Source organism: Ovis canadensis, chromosome 3 (genome assembly GCF_042477335.2).
Source record: "Ovis canadensis isolate MfBH-ARS-UI-01 breed Bighorn chromosome 3, ARS-UI_OviCan_v2, whole genome shotgun sequence".
Lineage (NCBI taxonomy): Eukaryota > Metazoa > Chordata > Mammalia > Artiodactyla > Bovidae > Ovis > Ovis canadensis.
Window position 1 is genome coordinate 1,094,145 of NC_091247.1, and position 24,454 is coordinate 1,118,598.

Consider the following 24,454-nt stretch of genomic DNA (forward strand, 5'->3'; position numbering starts at 1 on the left):
CCCCGCCCAGCCCCGCCCACCCAGGGCCCGCCCAGCCCCGCCCACCCAGGGCCCACCCAGCCCCGCCCACCCAGGGCCCGCCCAGCCCAGGCCCCGCCCGTCTGGGCCCTAGGCTCCTCCTGCCCCCCCGCCCCGCGGGGCCGGGCCAGGCCGGGCTGGAGCGGGAGGCTGCCCGCTCACTGTAGAGCTTCAGCACGCGGCTGGGCTTCTCGCCTCCGTGGGGAACGATGCTTATGACGGCGTAGGTCTTGTAGTCCGTGGCCACCACGATGACCTCTTTGCCTCCTTGGGACAAAACCAAACCCAGGACTCCCAGGCTGTGGGGAGGGGGAGGCGCCGCCCATGGGCCATACCCCCACCTCGGAAAGCACACACACAGGTGCTGCACACACGTGGGGCTGCAGCGGGCCTTCTGGACTCCCCGGGGGAGCTTCCTGAAGAGGGTAGGCCGGGAGCCCCACCGGCCAGCACATAGGCCACCTGGTCAGTCTCATCAGAGTTTGCAGAGAGGAGGTGCAGGAGTTCGCTTCCATGCAGGCTGGGCAGTGAGCTCAGGCTGAGGGCTCTGGGCCACCACGTCCCCACGGGAAGACCCTCAGAGCCAGGGTGGCTGAGCAAGGGCCATGTGCGGTGGGACCCAGCGTCCCCACCGGCTCCCAGCCGCGCAGAGTGCGGGGCTGAGGACTCCAGGCTGAGCGGGGCGTTGGGGCAGGGAGTGAGGAAGAGGCAATCGCGGGCGCATTCCTCACCAGAGTCTAAAGGGAGCTTGAACTTCCCGGGGGCGTCCCCCTTCACTGCCTGGTTCTTCTCCTTCATGCACAGGTTCATGCTGGAGAGGGCAGACGCTTTCAGCCCACGCTCGCCCACCGCCACCGCGCCTTGCTCTGGACCACCAGGGAGCCCCCGACCAACGGGTCCCGGCCCAGCTCCACGTCCAGGCACCAGCCACCTCAGGAAGCTGCCTTGGAGGACGGAAGCCCTGCGCCTCCGCCCTGGCCTGGGAGCCCGGGCACCCTCCTCCCCCAACCCCATCCTCGTCCCGCCAGGGGGCCCGCATGACACCCTTAAGGCCAGCGCCACTCACTGGTCAGACACGGAGGTCAGGCCAAGGTGGGCCCCGTCCTGCTCCACTATCACGGCCCCCACCTTCCGCCCTGGGGACGAGCTCCGGTGCTCCAGGTTGGAGGCCAAGGCAATCTCGTACCACATACCTGAAAACTGCGGGGACAGCAAGCTGGAGGGGGATTGCCTTGGGGGGCGGTGCCCGCCACTGGGATCAGGGCCTCCCCCAGCCCAGCAGGACAGTGGTCTGGGGAATTCCCGGGCCCCGCACGCCCGGAGCTGGCAGAGGCTCTAGAGGAAGCGTCCCCAGGGGCCTCCAGGCTCCCTCCGGCTGGCCCGGATGCAGCCACCTGGGTCAAGTTGAAGTTCTGGAGGCCCAAGTCCTCCTTGCCAGCCGCCAGCATCACGAGGAGCCCCAGCAGGGCTGCAAGCAAGCTGCCCCTCATGTCTGGCCGGCAGGGGCTGGGGCCAGCTCCCCAAAGCCACAGGACACGCTCCTCGGGCCCAGCCTGGGCTTATACCCTCCCCGTGGGTGTCAGCAAAGGCACAGGCTGGCTTCATTAAGCAGACGGCCTGCCCATCGGCCGGACCAGGCCTGAGGGCCCTCCGCCCCCGGACCTTGATGTTGCCCCAGCCACTCGGCTGGCCAGTCAGCTGCCCTGTAGGCTGGGCCCCAGGCCCCGGGGGGGACAGTGCCCAGAGCCCCCAGACCACCCGCGGGAGGCTGGAGGGCAGTGTGGGGCTCCAAGGCGAGGGGGCAGGGCAGGAGGTGGCACGTCCTGCACTTCGGGGACACGTGTGCGGGGGGCGGATGGCGGTCAGGGCCCCTCACGGCACCAGGACCCAACCGCTGCCCACGAGGCTCCAGCAGGAGCCCTCAGCAGCACCCAGGGCGGCCCGAGGCCCTGGCACCTGGCCCGCCTGGGAGCCCCAGGCGACCTCCGGACGTGGGTGTATGCCCTCAAGGGCCCGCCAGCTGCGTAGGCAGGGGCGCGGGCCAACGGGGCGAGACCAAGGGCACGGGCACCCAGGTGGTGCTGACTCTGTAGCCCACCCCGTGGGCAGCGGCGTGAGCCGGGACGTCCCGACCCCGCCAGCCCTGCAGGCCAATCAGCAGCTCCCGAGGCGGCTCCCCTGGCCCTTCACCCACGGAACCGTTTCCCGTGGCGGGGACAGCGTCTCTCTGTCCCATGGAACTGGTCCCCGAGGAGGGACAGTGTCTCTCCACCGCACGGGTGAAGAGCTTCATGAGCAGGGGTGGAGGGCACCTGTCCAGGTCCACCCGGCAGGTGGGCAGCTGCCCCGTCACCCCAGCTGCCCTCATGGCCCTTGACTGCTGCACCCCACCGCCAAGTGTCAACCGTCTTCCCGCCGGTGGTGGCTGGCAGCAGCCAAGCCGGAGGGCTGGGGGAGCGGCAGGGGCAAAGACAGGGAAAAGGAGGCAGAAGACGAGGGCAGGGAGAGGGCAGGGGGGAGAGATGCCCGCGGAGTGCCAAAGGGACGAGGGGGTCCCAGCTCCCTGGGGAGCAGAGTGCCTGGGCCCTGCAGACAGAGCAGGGCCTCACAGTCTCAGCTCAGCCTGCCGTGCGGCAGAGGCTCCAGGGCAGCTGCTGAACGTTTGTTGACCCCACCAGCCCCGCCTGCCACCCCTGGCCCCCCAGGAAAGACGGGACCATGGGTTTGGCTGTAGAGTTTATTCCGGCGGAGCAGCTGCAGGTGGCCCCCAGGGCTGGCGGCCCAGGGAGGCCAGGTGGGCGGGGCTCTAAGCATCCCCATGGGGGCGGGGGCTCCCCTAGGTCAGCTGCTGCGACGGAGAAGGGCAAGGCCTCGGGGCGCCGTCCGAACCCGAGGGCCCCAGCCAGGAGTGGGTGTCCTAGCTGAGTGGCCTGGGCTTCAGCTTCTCTGCCTGCGAATTGAGGTCACAGTCCCGTCTCTCGGAGCTGTTGAGACAGAGGGGGGCCTGTAGCTGAAGGGTTAGCACAGTGGGGCACCCGGGAACCTGAGACAGGGTCCACAGGGCCTGTGACCACCCGCAGATGGAAACCCGGACAAGGCCAGCCTCCCCTGCCCTGCCCCTGCCCCGCCCGCCCCAGCCTCCCCTGCCCTGCCCCCGCCTCGCCCGCCCCAGCCTCCCCTGTCCTGCCCCCGCCCCAGCCGCCCCTGCCATGCCCCCGCCTGGTGTCAGCACCCTGGAGGCCCTGGGGTCTAGAGTGAGCTGGGACTCCCGTCAGGCTGGGACTCAGCCAGGGGCGAAGACTCACCCCCTTTAGGAGCCTGGCACACCTCCCTGCGGGACAGGAGAGCATGAGGGACTGCACGTGGGATGCATGCCCAGCCCCCACTCCCCGCCATCGCAGGCCCCCTCGCCCAGAGCCCACCCCAAGGCCTGGAGCTCACCGTGCCGGCCCACCAGGTACAGCCCCATGTCTGTGGTCAGCTCCCGGAACTTCAGGAACCCAGGCTCACACTCGCCGCCCAGGCTCCGAGCTGTGGGGGCACCGGGGCCTGAGCCAGGGGGTCCCCGGGGGCCGCTGCGGTCCAGCCCCCACCCCAGGATTGCTTACTGAAATACTTGAAAACGTAAAACTCATTGTTCTGCCACTGGAGGGACACGCGCAGGATGGCGTACTGCTCATAGTCCGTGTCCATCACGTGGATCTCCCGGCGGCCTGTGTGGACAAGCGGGAGGGGCAGGCCTGGGTGGACGGGCACCCCTCAGGGCGGGTCGGCCTGGGAGGTCAGGGTCGACAGGGCCTGACTTCATTCTCCCCCACCTAGCCGGGACCCTCTCGGGGTGCCGGGACCCTCTCGGGATGCTGGGACCCTCTTGGGGGGTCTAGAGCAGCCCTGGTAGGGTGACCGGTCCACTGGGGGGATACAGAGCCTGGGGCGTGAGGAGGAGCACGGGGAACAGCATGAGGAACAGCCAGGCCAAGAGGAACTGGCGGGTGGGGCCCAAGGAAGCAGCTCTTACCAGGAAACACAAATTTCCCCAAAACATTCATTTCTGAGCTCACTATTTCTTCAGTCTGACAACTTCCTGAGCTGAAAGGCAACAGAGCGGTCACTAAGAAAATGCCCGCTGCGTGCCTTCCCAGGGCCCACTCCCAGCAAGGGGCAGGCATGCTGTCCCCAGGAGCGCCTGGGGCAGGGGGCCCGTGCCCTTCCGAGAGCTGCCCACCGGCAAGTCCTCCTCCCGTCCTGCTAAACCCACGAGGCCTCATCAGGACGCCCTGCTTCATCCGGGAGAGGACGCAGCTTTGGGGCCTGGGGTCTGGTCGCAGGGGAGGACCCTGGGAGGACTGGTGCACCCAGGGGACAGTGGTGTCCACGCCCCACGCCCACGGCTGCAGCCCCCTGACACACACGCCTGGCCCCCGCGCTGCCGGGCGCTGGGCTGCTTACTTGTTGTAGGCGACCGTCACGGTCAGAGTCTCCCCACTCAAGGTCAGGAACAAGGCCTCCAGCCTCCTCGGGGTCTTCAGTGCCAAGTTTTCTCTGGAGGCCACACCAGCTTCCCACCAGAATCCTACCATCTAGAGAAAGGACCGGAGCCAAGCCCATTCGGGCAGCCGAACCGGACCCGGGGAGGCCGACCCCTCGCCCTAGACCTCCCAGGCAGGGAGCCGGCAGACGAAGCAGCAGGCGGCGGGCCTTCCGGGGGTCCCCGTGGGGGCCCTGGGTCCCCCCAAGGGCCTGTTTGCAGCTGCCCCAGGGCTGGTGCCCTGTCTCCAAGGAGACCTGGCCTTGTGATGCCTGCCCCTGAGCAGAGGCAGCGGTGGTCAGAGCCCGAGAGACGGGGCAGGGAGCGGGCCAGCTGGACGTGAAGGCCCCCTGAGGAGGGTGGCCAGCAGCCCTGCCCCGTGGGGGAGGCCTGGCTCTGCACGGCCATGCTGGAGGACCGAGCAGCCGCCTTGGAAACCAGCCCTGGGGCCCGGACCTTCCCTCTGAAGCTCTTATTTTTTACTTTTTTCAGTTCTACCAGCTTATTGCTGCCAACCCATCACCCTCCACCCTCATGCACACATGCTCAGTGATATGACCCCATGGACTGCAGCCCGCCAGGCTCCTGTCCATAGCCTTTTCCAGGTAAGAACACTGGAGTGGGTTGCCATTTCCTTCTCCACCCTCTGAAGCTTTTAAAAACTGATCATTTTTTGCAAGGCAAGGGAAGCAAACCTATGTCCAACACCGGCTGTTTCTGAGCCTGCTGGCCCAGGCCGGGCAAAAAGGAGATCAGACAAAGAAGCCTCCAGATGGAGCCCAAATGCCCCCGCCAAAGTCCCTGCCCTGGGAAGGCCTCCTCCTCTGCTCCCACTGCCTGCGGGGTCAGAGGTCAGAGCAGGAAGCCCACCAACCCGGGAGCAGCAGACGGCCACCCTGAGGCCCACACCCCGGAGACCCCTCAGGGGAGCGGCCAGCCAGGCTGAGGACACGGTCACCCAGAGGAGGACCCGGGGGAGAGGGCCGCCCCCTGCCAGCCCTGGGTACTTGCTGTATCCCCACCGGCCAGGAGCGGGGACCCCAGGCAGGGCTGAGCTCACACCCAGGGGGTCCTGGGGCCCCCGTGAGCCAGCCCCAGCTCAGCCGTGGGAGGGGAGAGCTGGGGGAGCCAGCCCCTCAGGGCCCTCCCAGCCCAGGACCACCGCCCTGAGGAAGACCAGCACCTTCTGCAGGTCCAGGCCCTGCGGAGTCATCTGCACCTGGGCCAGCGTGAGGCCCAGGAGGGCGCTCAGCAGCCCGGCCCCCATTGAGCATCTGCTCCGCACCCTGAGCCCTGGGTAGGGTTATAGCAGGATGGATGGTGGGTGGGGGGTGCAACCTCCCTGAGAGGACCACGGTGAACTTGGCCTCCAGCCACTCAGGGGCGTGCATCCGGGCCTCAGGACACCCACAGCCCTGGAGCGGGGTGACCTGGACCAGAGCAGCCTGCGCCACCCCCCTCCCGGTCTAGGGCCTACCTGGGGGCCTGAGAGCAGGACAGACCCTCCCTCCCACCCCCAAGCAGGGCTGCCAGAACCACATCTCCCCCTGAGGACAGGCTGCTAGGATGGATTCGCCAAGCCCAGGCCCGCACACACAGCCAGACTCCCCTCCCAGGGCTCACAGCAGTCTTCAAGCTCTTTCTGATGGGTCTTGGGACAAGTGGGTGAAGGCTCCACAGGCCTGGACCACAGAGGCAGGTGAGGGCTGCTTCTGGGTAGGAGGAGTGTTGGAGGGGCTGTGAGGCGTGGGTGGGAGAGGTTGTTGCCTGCAGAGGGGGCCACGGGAGAGAGACAGATGCTCCATGGGAGGCAGCGCTGGGGTTGCCTGGGCCCCTGCCCCTTCACCGACACCAGGCAGCAGCCGGCAACCCACCCGCTTCCTGTGCGCACAGCTTCTCCACCGGATGAGACCTTTCCCTCCCTGACACCTGCCCTGACACCCACTCTGCACGGCCAGGTGGGGCCAGCCTCGGGAACCCCTGTCCTGCTTACACTCCATGAGCTGTGGGCTGCCGGTGTCCACCCCTTCCCACCATGCCCAGGCCCCCAAGCCCGGGACCAGGTCAGGGTAAAGCAGGTCAGGGAAAAGGCAGAGCCAGGCTACCTGGGCACCAGGGCCTCCAGCCACATCGCCCGATGGAGCCACCTTCCTGTCTCCCCACCCGTCAGGACAGCGAGCAGAGCCCAGGAGGGTCCCAGGGCACCAAGGCAGCCGCAACCCAGGTCGCAGCCCTGGCCTCTGGCCGATGAGGGCGGCCTCTCCACCTCTAAGGCCACAAAGGCTCACACAGGCCTGGCCAGCTAAAGGGGAGGCCCGCTCACCCGAGGCAGGAGGACTGCCACCTTGACCCTGCAGCAAAGCTGTGGGTCACACAAGGACCGGGCAGCCCCAAGACCCAGGAGGCCCGTCCAAAGGGAAGGAGTGGGGTGGGGTGCACGGGGAGGCTGACCCGGGTCCGGGCTGAGCCCGGAGCTGGGCTCACAAGCCAGGCCCCTAGGGGCTTGAGTGGGCAAAGGAGAGAGGACAGGAAGCCCAGGGCCGCCCCCCCGTCTTGGGGTGACCAGCCCGATGGGCACGCTCAGAGCTAACAGCTTCCTGCCCCACCCTGCCAGGGCTGCAGGACACCCGCGGGCAGTCAAGCAGGACGCCTAGCACCTCCCTGCCTCGCCGCAGGCCCGGCCCTTTGAAGTGTGAGCGTCGGGCAGAGCCAGATGCTGTGAGCTCCGCGGGGGCGCTCTGGCCACCGCCCCCCATAGAAGCTCAGCAGGGAGCTCAGGCCTTGGAGCCTGGCCGCAGGACCCCAGCCGGGCCACTGGCTGTGCAACTTGCCGACCTCTCTGTGCCTCAGTTTCCTTGCGAGCAGACAAAGGCACCCAGCAGGCTCTCCGCTCAGGCCCAAGGGTCCATCCAGGGGCGCTCAGGCTGGGCCGCAGGGAGGGGCTCAGGGTGCTCTAGCCATGATCGTGACCCGTTCCCAAGCCTCATGGAGGCTGACCAACGAGCCCAAGGTCAAGGTCACAGCAACAGCAGGAAGGAAACACCGACAAGCTGCACCCCAAAGCTCCCCCGCGGCTGCTCTGCCTCTGGGGGTTCTGCCCCTGACGGAGGCCCAGCCGCAGGGCCGGGCTGCCCAGGGCACCTCGGCATCCCCACAGGGCCCATGAGCCCACAGGGGCCGGCCGGGGGACCCAGATGCTGCTTGTGGGTGCAGCCCTTACAGGGGGCCACCCTTGGCCGGCGCCTCCTCCCTTTGGACCAGAGTGCCCATCCTCAGCCCCGAGCCTCCCGGCCTCAGTGGCTCCAGGAGCCCGGATCACGGCAGGGCCCCAGGGTCCTCCCTGACAACCTCTCCAAAGAATCCAGGGGCCTCAAAACTGCAGAATCTGTTTATTGAGCGGAAGGGGGAGGCCCCAGGAGATGCCCGTGGAGGGTGGGGGACGGGGAGATGCAGGGCCGGAGGGCTGTGGGTCAGGACGGCTCGGCGCTGCTCCAGCTCGCACTGCACAGACAGCAAAGGTCCGGTCACTCCTGGGACCCCTGAGTGGCGCTTCACACAGCAGGGTGCCCCATCTACTCATCCCTCGAAAGGGCAGGGTGAGCGGGTTCTGCCACCGAAGCTTCTGCAACCATGGAAACGGTCCCCCAAGGCGGCCCCCTCCCCCCAAGGCCACAGCCCCAGTGTTGCCCCTTACTGGGCTCCCCAGGGACCCAGCCACTGTCCCCAGGGCCTCACCACCTCCCTCGCTGGCAGAACAGCCACTTAACCCCAAGGAACCTACAGACGCAGCCCTGGAGAGGGGGTCCACGTAGGTGTGCACTTTACCCTAAAATATGCTTTCTCTAACATAATCGTGGGGGTGGGGCACAGAGCAGGCAGACAGGCTCAGGCTCTCTGCAGCTAGACCTCCTGACGGCACGTGACCCAATCCCTAACGTGGCTGAAACAGGGACGGAGCCGGGACCCTGGGCCGCGTCGTTGAGACCCACTGAAAGCTGCAACAGCCTGATTCCCCCAGCGCAGCCCTGGGCAAACTCGGCCCGGCCAGGGGAGCAGAATGATGTGAAGGCCAGAGGGCCGCTGCCCGCAGGCCACTCTGGAAGCCCCCACCCAACCTAACTGTGCCAGGAGAGGCCGCAGGGGGGCCTCCCGACGCCGGCGACTGTCACATCATGTCCGAGGCTTACTGCTCATGTAGGTTCCCAAGTTCTTCACGGGGAAGGGGGGTGAGGGGCCCGATGGTCCCCTGTCCGCTTTGGGAGAAGGCGTCCCCAAGAGCCCACCTGCATCCATGTCCCAAGGGGTCCCAGGGACTCAGCCCTGTGGCGGCAGCAAACCAGGAGGTTGGGGTTCCCACCTCGTGGGGCCTTGGGAGAGGATGAGGACTCGGGAATCTCAAGGCAGCGCCTTGTGCTCTGGGCAAGCCCAGGGCTACGGGGACACAGGACGCACTGGGCTGGATTATGTCCCTCCAAATCCACGTCCACTTGGAACTCTGAAAATGCCCTTATGTGGAAATAAGGTCTCTGCAGATGTAATTGTTAAAGATCTTGAGAGGGGATCACCCTTGATTTAGGGCATCCTTATATGAAGGCAATCTGGCCTCTTAACAAGCGCGGCAGAGATGGGAGTGGCGGCCCGACAGGCCAAGGATCGCCAGCACCAACAGCCGCTGGGAGAGGCAGGGGTTCTCCCAGAGCCTCCGGGAGGAACAGCCCTGCCCCGGCCTTGACTCTGCGCCTCTGGCCTCTAGGCTGAGAGTGACTTCCTGTTGTTTTAAGCTGCCCAGGTTGTGGCAGTTTGTTTCGGCAGCCCTAGGTAATCAGGAGAGGCTCCCCTGGGAGAGGCGATGTGTAAGCGGAGCTGCAGGCACAGGAGTGCGTATCCCGGGAGAACCAGGGATGCTGGGGGGTCTGCACGTGCAGACCTCAGCAGGGGAGAGGGCAGAGGTGCAGGCACACGGGCCCGGAGAGCGGGAGGGAGGTGCTACCCTGGCCCCTACCTGGGAAGGGCCAAACTGGGTCTCCGGAGCCCTCAGGGTGCGTGCCTGTCCCCCTGGGAGCACACATCTGTAAAAAGACAGAGGGTCCCGAGAGGCTGGGCTGGCTGGGACTGTCCCCTGCCTCCTGCAGCCCCTCCCCGTGCCAAGGGACCCGGGGGGGGGGGCGGGGGGGCGGCTGCACTCTTGGAAGACAGGGCTACCTCCTGCCGGCACCTCCCAGGACTCCGGAATGGGGGTGGAGCGGGCCTTTGGCAGGGCGGGGCTCTGTTAGGGGCGGGGCTTTTGCGGGGCGGGGCTTTGTCAGGGCAGGGCTCTTACAGGGGCGGGGTTTTGGCAGGGCGGGGCTTTGTCAGGGGCGGGGCTTTGGCGGGGGCTGGGCTTTGGCAGGGCGGAGCTCGCAGGGGTACCTGACTTGGGGAGCATGGCCACCATGTCCACTGGCAGCCCCACCGTCGGGTAGAAGTCCTGGAAGGCCTCCAGGGCCTGGGGACTTGCTTCTCGGGTCCGGCCTGGGGCAGAGCAGGGGCCCCTGTCAACCCCTGTGAACCCCTGTGGGTCACAGAGGTGAGAGAGATGGGCAGATGGGCACCCCTGACCTCACTGCCCTTTCCTAAAGGGTGACGGTAGGTCTGCCACCTGAGGTTGGGCAGGTTGTGCACCGATGAAAGGCCTGCCTGGCTGAGGGGCCAGTGGGGACTGGACGCTGCCCAGAGGGGCGGCCTTTCCCAATTCACACAGGGCACCTGGGGGCTTGGGGTGCCAGACCCTGAGTCCTGGAGCCCCACCCCTTCAGACTCCTTTACCTGCAGCTCCCAAAGCCAGCCTCCCGCCCTCACCCCGGCCTCTCCCCTTGGCAACTCTCCTGGTTCACTCTGCCAAGCCCACGAGAAATTAAAGCAGAATAGTACTGCAGCCCCTGCTCAGGGTGTCAGGCCGCAGGCCAAGCAGGGGAGGCGGGGTCTCCAGCCAGAGACAGGCCTGAGCTTTAGCCTGAGTGCCCAGCCTTCAGAGGCCCTTCAGTTCAGCCGTACCCACTGGCAGCCCTGGGGGGTTCTGCCAGCCCCCACCTGGACCTGGTCCAGACTTGGGAGTGTGTGAATGGGTGGGCAGGGCCTGAAGGGGTGCTCCAGCGGGTGGGGGCGGGGGTGGGGGTGCGGGGACCCTCACTGTAGAGCTGCACCATGGTGCTGAGCGCGCCCTCCAGCTCCTTGTAGATGTAGACCACCGCGAAGGAGCTGTAGTCCGTGTCCACCACGCGCACGTCCAGGTAGCCCGAGGCTGCAGAGGAGACGGCCGGCTCTGGACAACGGCAGGGCCGAGCATCCACCCACACGGGAAAGGGGGCGGGGCCCAGGCAGGGGCGGGGGCGGGCCCCGCGAGGGTAGGGGAGGGCCATGGGGGAGGGTCCCCCATAAAGAAGGGGGTGGGGGTCACCTACCTGGGACTCGGAAGTGCCCCTGGGCACCCACTCTCAGGTACTCCGCATCCGCTTGGTGGCAGCCGTCCGCCCTGGGGGTGCACGGCCGGCTCACTCTCGGCCCCGCCCACCCGGCCCCGCGCGCCCTCACCCCGCGCGCGCTCACCTGGGGAACTCCATGTGGACGCTGAGGTTGCCCCCCGCCGAGGCCTTGATGTCCCTGGTGGACATCAGCAGGTGGTCCTTCTTGCTCAAGAAGACGGTGCAGTCAGACACCATGGAGACGACGTACCAGAGGCCTGAGAACTGCAAGATGGCTCAGTGGCCGGGGCAGAGGCTCCTGGCACTCGGGCCTCGGCCACAAGGCCGGTAGCTTTGAAGCCACTCGGCCGGGGGTCTCCGAAGTGTCCGAGCCCCTGTGCTGCCACTCACCTGGGGCAGGGCTCCTGGCCACTGGGAGCCTCTGTTCTCCGAGTTGTGAAGTGGGTCAGTAACTACCCACAAACAGCGTTGTTTCAGGGTTGAACGGAAGGGACTCTAAAGGGTGTGCTCGCCCAGGACACCAAGCAAGCGTCCCACGGAGGCGGCAGGCTCCACTAGGACATGGTCACTCCTGTTTCCAGGGGCAGCTCAGCCCGGACCCCCCCCCCCCGCCCCCCGACGTGGCACAGCACGGGGGCCTGCCGTACCTTGTTGGCATCAAAATCTGGCTGCACCAGGACGTCAGCCCGAGCCGAGGGTGGCCAGAGCAGCAGCAGGACGCAGCTCAGCAGCGTGGCCCCCATCCCCGTCCGTGCCCCCTGGCCCCAGCACTGGTCCACTGCCCCCCTTTGTGGGCAGCTTTATAGCCCGGCCCGCAGTGGGGCAGGGCCAGCGAGCCGCCTGGACAGGGGATGGCGTCTGGGCTCCCGAAACGCCAGCCCCTCTTTGTTCATTGTTTGGCACGGTCGCCCGAGTGTCCCCACTGGCTCCAGGGGTCATTTCCGGGAGGGCTCCAGAGGGCTCTCACTTGACTTGGGCCTTGCCCACCTGTGGGCACCGCGGCTGGAGCCCGGGGCCCGTGAGGATGCCACTGGGAAGCACCCACGGTCAGGGTGCTCCAGCCAGGAGGCTCCCCTTTGGGGCCCAGGTCCCCCAGAGTCCTCACCTCCTCACCTCCCTGCACAGGAGCGGAGTCACATCAGCCAGGCCTGGGGACCTCGTCTCAGGGGGACAGAGGTGACGTCAGAGGCCCGAGCAGCCCTGCCTCCAGACCCCTGGCTGGGCCTCCAGCAAGCCTGTGTGGAGGGCGGGGCTGGGCCATCACCTGGGGTGGATTATGGGGTCACGGCCATCTTATCACTGGTTGCATAAGCGTGCGGACCGCAGTGTCGCCGGGGAGGTGCCGCAGGCTGGCCAGGCCTCTCTCCAGGTGGCCTCTTCTGTCCTCTCAGGGGACCCCAGGGGCACCATTTGAGGAGCAGCACGTGGCCTGGGGCGCCCGGAGTCCTTCAGAGGCAGGCGTCCCCAGGGAAGGCCAGCACTGCGCTCCCAGTAGAAGTGCGTTTAGGGTCGGAGAAGGACCCTCATTGGCCAGTGGGGTGGGAGGAGCGGGGGGTCAGGGCCGAGGGCTCCGGCTCACCGCCTCCACTGGGTTCAGGAGGCGCCAGCTCTCAACCAGATCCCAGAGACCTGGGATGAAGGCAGTGAAAGCCTTCCTGTGCAAATATTTACAAATCATCTATCTGATAAAGGACTTAAATCCTGAATCTATAGAGAATTGTCAAGACTCAAAAGAATAAAAGTAAGAAAAACCGGCAAAATATTTGAAAAGATTCCAAATCAGCAAGTAAAGCCACGCAGAGAGGCTCACGGGCATTCGTTCACTGCAAGGAGACGCCACCGCAGACCGGCAGGCCTGCCGCTCTGCTTCCAGACCAGAGACACTGGGTGGTCACCGCCAGGGTGGGGAACCGAGAGCGCGGCACCCTGGGGACGGCTCGGCAGATCCTATGAAGGGAGACAGGCAAATACCACGCAGTGCGACAGTCACAAGGCTAGATACTTACCCAAGAAAAATGAGACACACTTTAGCCAAAACCTGCTAGTGGCTGGTCACGAGATCTTACTGACAAGCCCTAAAAAACGGAAACAACCAAATGCTGTTCAGGGGGCAGGACGCACAACGCTCTGGGCATGAGACCTCTCCAGGCACACTGACCCAGGGCAAAGCCCAGATGCCCCATGCTGAGTGACAGAAGCCGGTCTGGAGGGGTACAGACTGTGGCTGCAGAACGCGGGAATCCTCAGGGACAGACGGGCCTGGCTGACGATGAAGGGGCTGGCGGAGACGCTTGGGTGACGGGCTGTGGTGCGTTGGTCTACACTTACAGAACCAAAGAGGGTGAATTCCATAGCGTGTAAACTATACCTCAACTTTTAAAAAGTGTAAACTAGAGACTTCCCTGGGGGTCGAGTGGCTAAGACTCCGTGTTCCCAACCCAGGGGTCCAGGTTCGATCCTGGTCAGGGAACCAGCTCCCACATGCCGCAACTAAAGGTCCTGTACGCCACAAGTAAGACCCGGCGCAGCCAAGTAAATAAACTTCTAACCATAGACCACAGCATGTAATCACACTCAGCCAGTGTAGACGGCAGCATGGATTCACACTCAGCCAGTGTAGACCGCAGCATGGATTCACACTCATACAGTCAGCCACTGTTTCCAATATGCAGAGTGCATCATGAGAAACGCTGGACTGGAAGAAACACAAGCCGGAATCAAGATTGCCGGGAGAAATATCAATAACCTCAGATATACAGATGACACCACCCTCATGGCAGAAAGTGAAGAGGAACTAAAAAGCCTCTTGATGAAAGTGAAAGAGGAGAGCGAAAAAGTTGGCTTAAAGCTCAACATTCAGAAAACGAAGATCATGGCATCTGGTCCCATCACTTCATGGGAAATAGATGGGGAAACAGTGGAAACAGTGTCAGACTTTATTTTGGGGGCTCCAAAATCACTGCAGATGGTGACTGCAGCCATGAAATTAAAAGATGCTTACTCCTTGGAAGAAAAGTTATGACCAACCTAGACAGCATATTCAAAAACAGAGACATTACTTTGCCGACTAAGGTCCCGCTAGTCAAGGCTATGGTTTTTCCTGTGGTCATGTATGGATGTGAGAGTTGGACTGTGAAGAAAGCTGAGCACCAAAGAATTGATGCTTTTGAACCATGTTGTTGAAGAAGACTCTTGAGAGTACCCTGGACTGCAAGGAGATCCAACCAGTCCATTCTGAAGGAGATCAGCCCTGGGATTTCTTTGGAAGGAATGATGCTAAAGCTGAAGCTCCAGTACTTTGGCCACCTCATGCGAGGAGGTGACTCATTGGAAAAGACTCTGGTGCTGGGAGGGATTGGGGGGCAGGAGGAGAAGGGGACAACCGAGGATGAGATGGCTGGATGGCATCACCGACTCGATGGATGTGAGTCTGAGTGAACTCCGGGAGATGGTGATGGACAGGGAGGCCTGGCATGCTGCGATTCATGGGGTCGCAAAGAGTCGGACACGACTGAGCGCCTGAACTGAACTGAACTGAGTGCCTGGAATGAGCCGAGTGTAGATAGGTAGGCAGGTAGGCTGTAGGAACTCTGCTCCCAGATGCCAGCTCTTGGGCTGAGGGGCAGGGAGACAATGTGTCCGAAGCCCCCAGGTGAGATCCGAGTGTGGCAGGCAGAGGTCCAAACTCTCACCACAGAACTGTGGGGTGAGAGCAAGCAGGGATCAAGGGACAGGTCACTGCGGTCTGCAGACCCCCCATGGACACCCTTGAGCCTCAGGTGTGGGGCAGCTTCCAAGGCCACGGGGAACGCTCCCGCCACCAGCATGTTCCCTGCCGGGGTCTGGAGACTCTGTCACGAGTTCTCGGTGCCCGCTCACCTCCTGCCTCCCCGGCCCCCTCATCTCCGAAGTTCACTCTCCACACAGCAGCCTGAGCAAACCTTGTAGAGCATCAGTCTGATGCGTCCCTGCTTGAGACGCTCCTGAGTCACTGTGGTGCAAAGCACAAACCCGCCCCGAGTGCAGGCTCCCAAGTGCAAACCGGTGCCCAGCCCAAACCGGCGCCCAGCCCAGCCCAGTGCCGCCCAGCTCCGCAGCAGTCAGCCCAGCCTGCCTCCCCCCTGCCCGGGGCCTCTTGCTCACACCCTCCGGCCCAGGGGCCCTCTGGTCCCGTCCAGCCCCTCACCAGAGTCCCCGCTACTTGGGTTAATTCTCACCCTCTGCCTAGTAAGCAGCCTTCCTCAAACCCAGCCCGTCTGTGTCCTGGGGCCTTGGTGCCATCCCAGTCCTCTCCTGTGTTTATTTGTTCTGTGCTCTCCTGTGAACCCCGAGACGACAGGAACTACACCAGCCTGCAGGCCGCCCGTCGGCCTCTGTTTCCCAAGCCTGGAGCGCGGGGCCTGGCGGTGGACGCTGCCCACTGACCCTTGTGAGTGAACGAGGGTCAGGCCCAAGTCGCTGTGACCCCTAGGTCTGCCAGCTGGAAACCTCACAGCATGCATTTGCCTGTGGGCAGGGTCTGTGTGGCCACATCCAGCCTGAGGTGGCCCTGAGTGCCTGGCACCGCAGGCCCAGACAGCAGCGGCTCAGTGGGGGCCAGGGCCTCCATCGCGTCCTGCAGGCCTCAGCACCCTGGAGGAGGCTAGCGCACGCTCTGCTGTGTGCAGAGGGGGTTTGTGGCGGCTCAGGACAAGGACGGGGGCACCGGCAGGAGAGGTGCCTTGGTGGACGGTGGGCAGACCAGAGCTGGCGAGGCCCTGGACCCAAGAAAATGCAGTCCCAGAAGTGGCCACAGAGTGGTAGCAAAGAGACGCTGCTCGCAATGCTGGTGGAAGAGCTTAGATGGGGCCTGCGGTTCACTGAGCTGGGGAGGGGTCCCCTAGAAGGAAAGCTGCCTTCCACTGAGGTGAGGTCTGCTAAAGGGCTGGGGTTCCCAGGTGGCCCCAGCGGTAAAGAAGACGCCTGCCGGTGAGGAGACGTAAAAGACACAGGTTTGATCCCTGCGTCTGGAAGATCCCTGGGAGGAGGGCACTGCAATCCACTCCAGTATTCCTGCCTGGAGAATCCCCATGGACAGAGGAGCCTGGTGGGCTACAGTCTGCGGGGTCGCACAGAGTCGGGCATGACGGAAGTGAGTCAGCACTTGTGGATTCTGTTGAAGGGTTGCCAAGCTTCAAAACTGCCACCAACAAATGGATAAACATATGTGGTCTATCCACACATCGGAAGATTGTCCTTATAAGGACACGATGAGCCTTGAGGACAGGGTGCTGGGTGAGAGGCCAGACCCCGAAGGCCGCGTCGTGTAGGAGCCCCCTGTGGGACGTGCGTAACAGCAAGTCCACAGAGACGGAAAGATTAGTGGTTACCAGGTGCTGAGCTGGGGGGGTACTGCTGGATGCGCACGGGGTCTCACTTTGGGGAGAAATGCCCAGGGGGGCAGCGAGTCATGCCAGGAAGCCAACATCCGGCCATGGGCTGGCACACGGAAGTGGACACAGCCCAGCCGGGGGGGTGACAGCTGCCCGGACAAAGAGAGCTGGGGGGGGACAGGGAGGGTTTCAGGGCTCCCAGAGGCTGCTGAGCAGGAGCCAGCAGGAAGGTCCAGGGCGGCACTGGGTCGGAGGCCATGCGGGAGGCACTAAGCTCTGAGTGGCCACCATCCCCATCCGCTTCCTCCAGGCTCAGCGCCCAGGGTTGCCCCCTAGTGTCCACCAGCCTGCACAGCAGGCTGCCTGCTCCTGGGGAGCAGAGTGGGGGGTCGAGGGTGGAGCGGGGGAGGGGGCTGGCAGAGAGGCACAGGGCGGCGGGGGAAATCCCAGCTGGGCCCCGCTGCCAACGGCTGCCTGTGGCCAGCGCCCTACGTGCCGCTCCTGCCCTGAGGGCCCCTCCTGGGCTGGCGTCCACCCCATCCATCCAGCCTGCTGGTAAAGAGCGCTGGGAGGAACTCTGGCTCGGCTTCCTGGGCTGGGGTCCTTCAGCCCCTGCCCACTTTCCCATCCAGTGCCCCCGGGCCCCCTCTGTGGAGCCATGGGGAGCCACCTCTGCCCATGCTGGGCTGTTTGTGCCGGAGAACCGGGCCCCGGGGTCCTCCAGGCCTGGGGGCAGGGCGACGCTTCGCTGCAGGCCTGTGTGTGATGGGCCCTCTTTGGCCCCCTTTCCTGTAGGGCGCATGCTGTCTCCAGGCAGGGGTGGCTGCTGCTGCTAAGTCGCTTCAGTCGTGTCCGACTCTGTGTGACCCCATAGATGGCAGCCCACCAGGCTCCCCCATCCCTGGGATTCTCCAGGCAAGAACACTGGAGTGGGTTGCCATTTCCTTCTCCAATACATGAAAGTGAAAAGTGAAAGTGAAGTCGCTCAGTTGTGTCCAACTCTTAGCGACCCCATGGACTGCAGCCTGCCAGGCTCCTCCGTCCATGGGATTTTCCAGGCAAGAGGACTGGAGTGGGGTGCCATTGCCTTCTCCGAGGCAGGGGTGGGGCAGCGGCTTATCTGAGGTCCTTCCTGCGAAGGCCCGCAGGACAGACAGCTTTATCTTTCATCACTTTCCAAGCTGCCTGTCCCGTGTCCACAGCACCCTGGAAGCCAGACAGCAGAGGAGGCTGGGAGCTGCGGTTTGCAGGGCCCCCTTCCCCGGGAGGGCGTCCTCCCAGGTACTTCCGCTTGGGTTTTGGGGCCTCAGACAGATCCTGCCAAACCCTCTGACCTCTGCTCCCAGGCAGGGTTGGTTTCCAGTGACCCTGAGTGGGCAGCCCGGGTCCAGGGAAAGCTCTCATGTGGCCTTGGGGGCCCGGCCAGGCTCACGGTGAGCAGAGGTGGGAGGCGTCACAGTGAGGCTGCCCAGAGAGTGGGCAGGTCCGGATGGCGGGTGGGCGGCGGATGGCACAGGGCGTTCCAGTTGGGTGCTGGCTGTGGTGGGGCAGGAGACAAGGGCCAGTCGGGCAGGAAGGGGGGTGGGCCAGGAGCATGTGGGAGCTTTCAAAGAATGGCGAGGGGGGGACCTTTTTGTATTTTTAATGCCTAAAACAAAAGATGCCCCAAACCGCAGCTTCTGGAGGAACTGTTTGTTCTTGCCTCTCTTCTCAGAAGTGACCTTGGCCTGGGTTCAAGAGCGGGGCCTCGGACCCTCCTAGACCGAGCGACAGAGCGTTGGCTCCCTGGAAGGGAGGGGATGGTGCAGCTGAGGGCAGGATGCTCATTCTGGAAGCTTCCAAGTGGAGGGCACTGGAGAAGCCGGGCTGGCACGAAGGTGTCCATGTGGCAGGGGCCCCGCACACGGTCCAGCCCCTCCTTGCTCCCCGGCGCGGCTGGAGGATGAGGAGAGGGGCAGGAGGGAGCCTGGCCATGAGCAGCCGCCCACAGCACTGTGTTCAGAGCCATATAAACGGGCGTCCAGAGGAGGAAGGGCTGCTCAGCCCGGGCCCGGGCAGGTTGCTGGCGTGTGGACCTCGCGAGGATGCACGCAGCGCTGCTGGCCGCCCTGCTGGCTGTGGTCTCAGTGCCCAGCGCCCGGGCCGTGTGGCTGGGGAGGCTGGACCCTCAGCAGGTGGCGGCTCCCCCGCGCTGGCGCGGGCCTGGGGCCACATGAGTCCTCTGGCCTTTGTGGTCTCCGGGCTCCCCCCGGGTCCCCCGGACCGTCCACAGGGGCTGCAGGAGGCTGGGCTGGGGCTGGAGGGACGGCCCCCTCACCTGCATCCCCTCCCTCAGCTCATGGGGTCCTGGTACGTCCTCGCCGTGGCCTCGGGGGGGAAGGACTTCGCGCTGGAGAGGGCCACGAGGAGCGTCGAGGGGGTCGAGGTGATGCTGACGTCCCAGAACACCCTGAAGATGCGGGCTTCCCGGCACAGGTGGGTGGGGCCGGGGGGCACGGCTGGGTGGCTGGCCCGCCCTCCCCTCCCTCTGCACCAGGCTCTGCTGTGAGCTCCACCCTCTGCCGGGTCTCCGAGGTCTGCGTCCTGGGCTCCGGCCGGGGGGCACCCTGGGTGGGACTCATGCCTTCTCCAGCGAGGCCGGCACAGCCTCTGGCCGCCCCCTCCGCCCCAGCCCTCTGGCAGCTTGGCAGCAGCTCCGGTCAGCAGGAGAGGCCGCTTCTTTGCTCAAGGCCCTCCTGAGCGGCTGCTCAAGGTGGGTCTGTGCATTTGAGCCCACATGGTCCAGGGGTCCCTGGGAGAGCCCAGAGACCACGAAGCCCCGAGGACCCGCATCACTGAAGTGTCCAAGTCCCCGCCTGTCGCTCAAGATGGCTGGTGGGCACCACCCCGGCCCTGGTGTCATCACGCAGCCTGAGCGGCCGACAGCCCCGTCCCGAGAGGAGGCCATCTGCCCTGCTCCTTCCCGCAGCCGAGCCTTCTGCAGCTGCCTCCCAGTGGGGGTGGCCTGGCCGTGGACAAGCCAGGACAGAGGGCATGGGGCTTGGGGCGGGGGCCCCGCTGTGCTGGGTGAACACAGGCTCACACGCGTCGTGGGCTGTAGCCCCAAAGCCACGTGGCTCAGAGAGTCCTAACAAGGCTGGCAAAAAGCCATCCAAACACGGAAGGTTGGCATCCGGAAGGCCAGGCCCCGTGGGACGGCCGTGGATGGTGAGGGGACGAGGGAGCTTGCAGGGGCAGGGGCCTCCCAGCCCTTTCTGGCGTCTGCTTGTGGGTGCCGTCGGTCAGCGGCCTTGCTGCCTGCTGCGTGGAGGCGTGTGTGTCTGAGGACCTGGGCCACACTGGGCGGAAGGGGCGGGGCCCAGGCCTGGCTGCAGGGCGCACCCTGACAGCTGGGCCCAAGGACGGGCAAGAGGGCGCTTCGTTTTGTGATTTAAGGTGAGTTTCACGTTTTGGTCTTCAAATAGGAAACACACTTACCTGGTTCGAAGGTCAGAGTCCCCTGGCAGTTCCCTGGGGGTCCAAGGGTGAGGACGCTGTGCTCTCACTGCCAAGGGCGCCAGTGTGATCCCTGGCCAGGGAACTAAGAGCCCTCAAACTGTGCCGTGCAGCCAAAAAATAAAGAAACAGGGAAGTGGACAGCAGGGGTCTTTCCTCCCCTCCCGACAGGCAGCCCCTGGTTTTGATCTGTGATGGCCCCTCGGAGATGTTCAGGGACGTGCAAGTCTCTTAAGCATTCAGGCAGGCCACAGTTGGGTGTCAGCCCCCGGGGTTCTCTGCCCGCTTTTGAAACATTGAAGATTTTATTCTCTTTTGCCTTTCTTAAAGTTTTAAAAGCTGGAAAGATAACCCTAACGTGAAATTCACCATCGTAACCGTTTTGAGTGCAGAGTTCAAGGGCATCAAACACGCCCGCCTTGTGCAAGCCTCACCGCCATCTCCGGAACTTTCTCACCTTCTCAGACTGACCCCCGTCCCCACCAGACACCCACTCCCCGTCCGCTCCCGCAGCCCCTGGCTGCACCGTCTGCTTCCGTCTCTGCGGGTTTGGTTCCTCTAGGGCCTCACATGAGTGGATCCTGCATCAGTCTTTTTTCAAAGGAAAAATGTTGTTGGTGTCCTTATGCTCACTCTGGCCCTGCTGGGTCTCTGGTGCTGTGCCGGCTTTCTCTGGGCGTGTGGGGCGGCGGCCGCTCTCAGTTGCACAGGCCTCTCTCCTGTGCTGGAACACGGGCTCTGCAGCACGTGGGATCCCTCAGGCCAGGGACTGAGCCCTGGTCTCCGGCTTTGGCAGGCAGACTCTTTACCACTGAGGTGGGATGGGGTGGGCAGGTCCCTGCATCTGTCTTGTGTCTGGTTTATCTCACAGAACACGGCATTCTCCAGGTTCACCCATGTTTCGGCCTGTGTTGGGATTTCCTTCTTGAAGGCTGAGTAATATTCCACCGCAGGGGTGGATCACATCCAGCTCCCTTTCACCCGTTGATGGGTGTCTGGATCGCTTCCAGCTTTGGGGCCTTGTAGACACGGGCGTGCAAATATCTTTTTGAGACCCTGTTTTCTTTTGGAGACACACCCAGATTGCAGGATTATTGGGTCATCTGCTGACTCTATGTGACTTTTTCTGAGAAACTTTTTTCACAGTTGAGTAATACTCCCCTGGGCTGCCTTCTAGGGCTCTGCTGACGGGCAGACAACCGTCTCTAGTCTTTCGCACCTGGAAACACACCTAGGGGTGTGGACGTTGGTGCCCTGGCCTGGGAGGAACAAACCCCTGGAGCTGAAGTGCGTCTGCCCTTTTCCCAAGTCACACGAGGCGGGTGCCCCGAGCTGCTGTGAGACTGGGTGGCCGTCTGACGGGTGACCGATGGCCCCACGGTTGTTTTTACTGCCTCCTCTGATCGCAAGGGAGGGGGCATCTCGGGGCCTGTCCTTCTGGGGCTCCTCCGCAGCCCAGGGTCTGTTCATATCTTTTGCATCTTTTTCCCTGGGTAGGTTTTTATTGACATGCAAGAACGCTTAGGTATTGGTGATTTTGGCTACTGTCTGTGATAAGGTTCGTTGCAAATTTATTTCCCAGTCTGTTATTCTCACACCTTCGAGCAGTTTTTGGTAGGAAGAGTTCTTTCTGTGTTTGTGTAGATGTGACTCCGGCTTCTTTTTAAGGCCTCTGGGTCTTGTGATGTAGTTGTGAGGAGGTCTTTCCACCTCCCTGGAGCTGAGAGGCCTCTGATCTCTGAGCTGCTCGGGGCTACGCCCTGGGGACCTGCGAGGTGTGACCGTTGATGGATGCCCAGCTGCCCTGTACCGTCGCCCAGGGTCCCTCTTCCTCCACTGGCCGGAGATGCTCGCTTCGTGACGCGCTAACCTCCTGGGCACTTTGCTTCATTTCTGGACTCTCTGCTCTGCTCCTTCGATCAGGCCGCCTCTGCGCCAGTGAGTCTGGCTGCTTTCCCTCTCGCGGCTCCGCGGTACGTATTGTTAGGGATCGGCTGGTTCTTGCTGGTGAGGCTCCTTTTGGGCTTTTCCTCGTGACTCCTGGGTCTTGCAGGGAACTTGGCTGTGAGCTCGTCTTGCTGCTCATTTTGCGGGTTGACGGCTTAGGGACACTGGCCTCTTCAGACATGGAGCCGCTTTGCCCCAAACTGCAGACCCCGTTTGTCTCAGGCACCTTTCACGCCCTCAGCGGTGCTCCCAAGTTTTCTCCATGTGGATCTGACAGAGCAGGCCCCTCGGGAGGGAGCAGCCGATTCTGCAGGTCCCCAGCCAGCCTGCTGCCCCGACGGGCCACCTGCGGCTGACAGCAGGGTTTCTGGGTAACTGAGGCCCCCGAGGGGCAGCCCCCTGCAGCCGCGCTGGCCGGGTCCGGGCGGTTCTGCCCCTGGGCCTGGGTGACGACGGATCCCTCTGTGCTCCAGGCTGGAGAGATGCCACCTGCAGGCTGTGGAGCTGCGGAGACAAAATTCCGGATGGGTCTTCGGGAATCCCTGTAAGGACGACGGCCGCCGCAGTCCTTCCGGGCAGCGTGGGGACCCCTCCAGTCCCCTGACCGCCGTCCGGCTGCCTTCTGCCCCCAGTGGCCTTGGGCCTTCCACACCAGCTGTGTCCCCAGGCCCCTGTGTGCGGGGTCAGCCCCTTGCGACAGGGATGGGCAGCTCCACCCCAGCTCGAGGGGCGCTTGTCTGGGAATTGGGAGGTGCTCGGCCAGTTGCTCAGCGGGACCCCGACCTTCCAGCTATGGTGTCTGGGGAGGTGGGCGCGGATGGGGGTGTCCTCTGCCCCCATGGGGACCGGATCTGAGGAGGGTGACCCGGGAAGAGCTGGGGCTCACCTGCCATCCCCCGACCACCTGGAGAGCCTGTGTGCTGGGGCTGGGTGGGGGCGGGGGGCCGAGAGGACCGAGCCTGGGGGCTCTTGGTCCCCTGGGGCCTGACGCACCCCCATCCCCCGGGCGCACCTTTCTCCAGCCCTGGGCGTGCTGGAGTACCGGGTGCTGGGCACCAACTTCAGGGACTACGCCATAGTGTTCACGCAGCTGGAGGCCCAGGAGGAGGCCTTCAGCACCGTGGAGCTGTACAGTGAGTGCACGGGGCTGCGCCCCCTCCCACCAGCCTCATCCCCGGCCCTGGCCCTGCGCCTGCCTCCAGGGCGCCCCCTCCCCACGCACAGCCCCTCCCTGCTCCGGACCCACCCGGGCTCAGAGGGCAGGGAGTCCTGGGCCTGTCGGGTTCTGGGGGTGGGCCCCTCCTCGCCCCCACCTCCGCCCGGCTCTCCCGCCTCCCCCGCAGGCCGGACGGCCCTGGCCAGTCAGGAGGCCCTGGGCCGCTTCGCCAAGTGGAGCCGGAGCCTGGGCTTCCTGTCGCAGCAGCAGGCCGAGCTCCAGAGGGACTGTGAGTGCCGCCAGATGCTGGGGGGCTGTTTGCCGGCTTGAGGATCTTCCTGGCCTTGGGGAGTCAGGTTGAGCTCAGAGGGGCTTCAAGGGGTCGCCTGCTCCATGCCCAGCGTCACCTGCGGGTGGATGGGGCAGGCGGTGTGTGGAGCCCCGGGTGCCAGTGGGCGAGGGGCCAGCCATCCTCACTGTGGCCCCTTTCCTCCCCAGTCACCTGTGCACGCAAGGTCTTCCCGGTAAGCAGCCTCCCCGAGCACCCCTCCCCTCTGTGTGGCAGGAGGTGCCTGGGTGTCTCAGGCCCCTCTCGTCCGGAGGCTCTACCGTGGGCAGGACTGGGGGCCCCGGGGAGCCGATGTCTCTGCGGGCGAGTCCAGGGTGCCCCGGGCCCCTCTTGTCCAGAGGCTCCACCGTGGGCAGGGCTGGGGGCCCCGGGTAGCCGATGTCTCTGCGGGCGAGTCCAGGGTACCCGTGTTCCTCTTGGTTTCCAGTGAACGCTGCAGCCCCCAGGGGCCCGGAGGAGGCTGGCCAGATGCTGCCCTCCTCACCCAGCTGCCCAGGGGCTGGGTGGGTGGCCGCCTGCTCCCAGGGGCTCTTGCTGTGGATTCAAATAAAGCAGTTCCACAAACTCTCCCGGGGTCTCTCGTGTGTCCAAGCAGGTCCCTGGGCCAACAGGAGGCCCGTCCTCCCGAGCTGGAGCTAGACCCTGTGGTCTGGGTGATGTGTGGGCAGGGCGCTGGGCTGGGGCGCCCAGGGCATGAGAGCTTGGCTTTTCCTGGGGCCCTGGGGTAGGGCGGGGGATGGGGGTAGGGACACCAGAGAGCCTGAGTCTGTCTTCCTGCGTCCTGAAGTCCTGGCAGGGGCAGGGGCCGCCGGGGGGCGGGGGTCACCTCTCACTCTGCTGGTATTGGGTGTACACACACACAGACATATGTGAGCACACACAAACACGCACACACACGTGCACACATGTCAGGACCTGCCGAAGGCACCACGCAGGCGGCCCCAGTGTCAGCACCGGCATGGCCCGAGCCCCGCCCTCAGAGGCCCCACTTCCTGTGTGCACGCCCCGTGGAGTGACTCTGCCCCGTCCAGCCTCTGTCCCCCCGGGGGTGGGGGTGGGGTTGGGACAAGAGCACCAACAACCTCCCTGCCAGGTACCATGGCTCCAGGGGACACTCGGTGACCCGAG

At 64.5% G+C, this 24,454-nt stretch overlaps 4 protein-coding genes across 15 annotated transcripts; 1 reads left to right on the plus strand and 3 right to left on the minus strand.

Moving 5' to 3' along the window:
• Positions 1–108: 108 nt before the first annotated feature.
• On the minus strand, positions 109–1,508 carry LOC138435247 (epididymal-specific lipocalin-5-like). The gene is made up of 5 exons (XM_069579580.1): positions 1,413–1,508; positions 1,085–1,218; positions 651–829; positions 181–285; positions 109–119 (listed from the first exon to the last, which is right to left on the minus strand). Exons 1-5 carry the CDS (start codon positions 1,506–1,508, stop codon positions 109–111), a joined length of 525 nt encoding a protein of 174 aa, XP_069435681.1.
• A 1,233-nt stretch (positions 1,509–2,741) lies between these two features.
• On the minus strand, positions 2,742–8,975 carry LCN8 (lipocalin 8). 3 transcript variants are annotated; one of them, XM_069586255.1, is made up of 6 exons: positions 8,830–8,975; positions 4,468–4,598; positions 4,037–4,107; positions 3,627–3,731; positions 3,441–3,549; positions 2,742–3,002 (listed from the first exon to the last, which is right to left on the minus strand). In XM_069586255.1, exons 1-6 carry the CDS (start codon positions 8,833–8,835, stop codon positions 2,936–2,938), a joined length of 489 nt encoding a protein of 162 aa, XP_069442356.1. In that variant the 5' UTR covers positions 8,836–8,975; the 3' UTR covers positions 2,742–2,935. The 3 variants fall into 3 exon arrangements, with proteins under 3 accessions (XP_069442356.1, XP_069442358.1, XP_069442359.1); XM_069586257.1 differs by lacking the exon at positions 8,830–8,975 and adding an exon at positions 6,170–6,406; XM_069586258.1 differs by lacking the exon at positions 8,830–8,975 and adding an exon at positions 3,324–3,349 and having other exon boundaries at positions 2,905–3,002; positions 3,460–3,549; positions 4,468–4,670.
• A 605-nt stretch (positions 8,976–9,580) lies between these two features.
• Positions 9,581–11,750, minus strand: LCN15 (lipocalin 15). The gene is made up of 6 exons (XM_069579581.1): positions 11,655–11,750; positions 11,132–11,271; positions 10,987–11,057; positions 10,716–10,826; positions 9,956–10,057; positions 9,581–9,615 (listed from the first exon to the last, which is right to left on the minus strand). The coding sequence occupies exons 1-6, from the start codon at positions 11,748–11,750 to the stop codon at positions 9,581–9,583; spliced, it is 555 nt and encodes a 184-aa protein (XP_069435682.1).
• A 4,074-nt stretch (positions 11,751–15,824) lies between these two features.
• LCN6 (lipocalin 6) lies at positions 15,825–23,893 on the plus strand. Of its 10 annotated transcripts, XM_069579779.1 has the most exons (8): positions 17,351–17,812; positions 18,094–18,256; positions 18,715–18,854; positions 22,295–22,365; positions 22,844–22,954; positions 23,165–23,266; positions 23,476–23,501; positions 23,754–23,893. In XM_069579779.1, exons 1-8 carry the CDS (start codon positions 17,424–17,426, stop codon positions 23,754–23,756), a joined length of 1,005 nt encoding a protein of 334 aa, XP_069435880.1. In that variant the 5' UTR covers positions 17,351–17,423; the 3' UTR covers positions 23,757–23,893. The 10 variants fall into 10 exon arrangements, with proteins under 10 accessions (XP_069435882.1, XP_069435880.1, XP_069435884.1 ...); XM_069579781.1 differs by adding an exon at positions 15,825–15,913 and having other exon boundaries at positions 17,561–17,660; positions 22,844–23,266; positions 23,476–23,893; XM_069579783.1 differs by lacking the exon at positions 18,094–18,256 and having other exon boundaries at positions 17,351–17,660.
• The last annotated feature ends 561 nt before the right edge of the window (positions 23,894–24,454 follow it).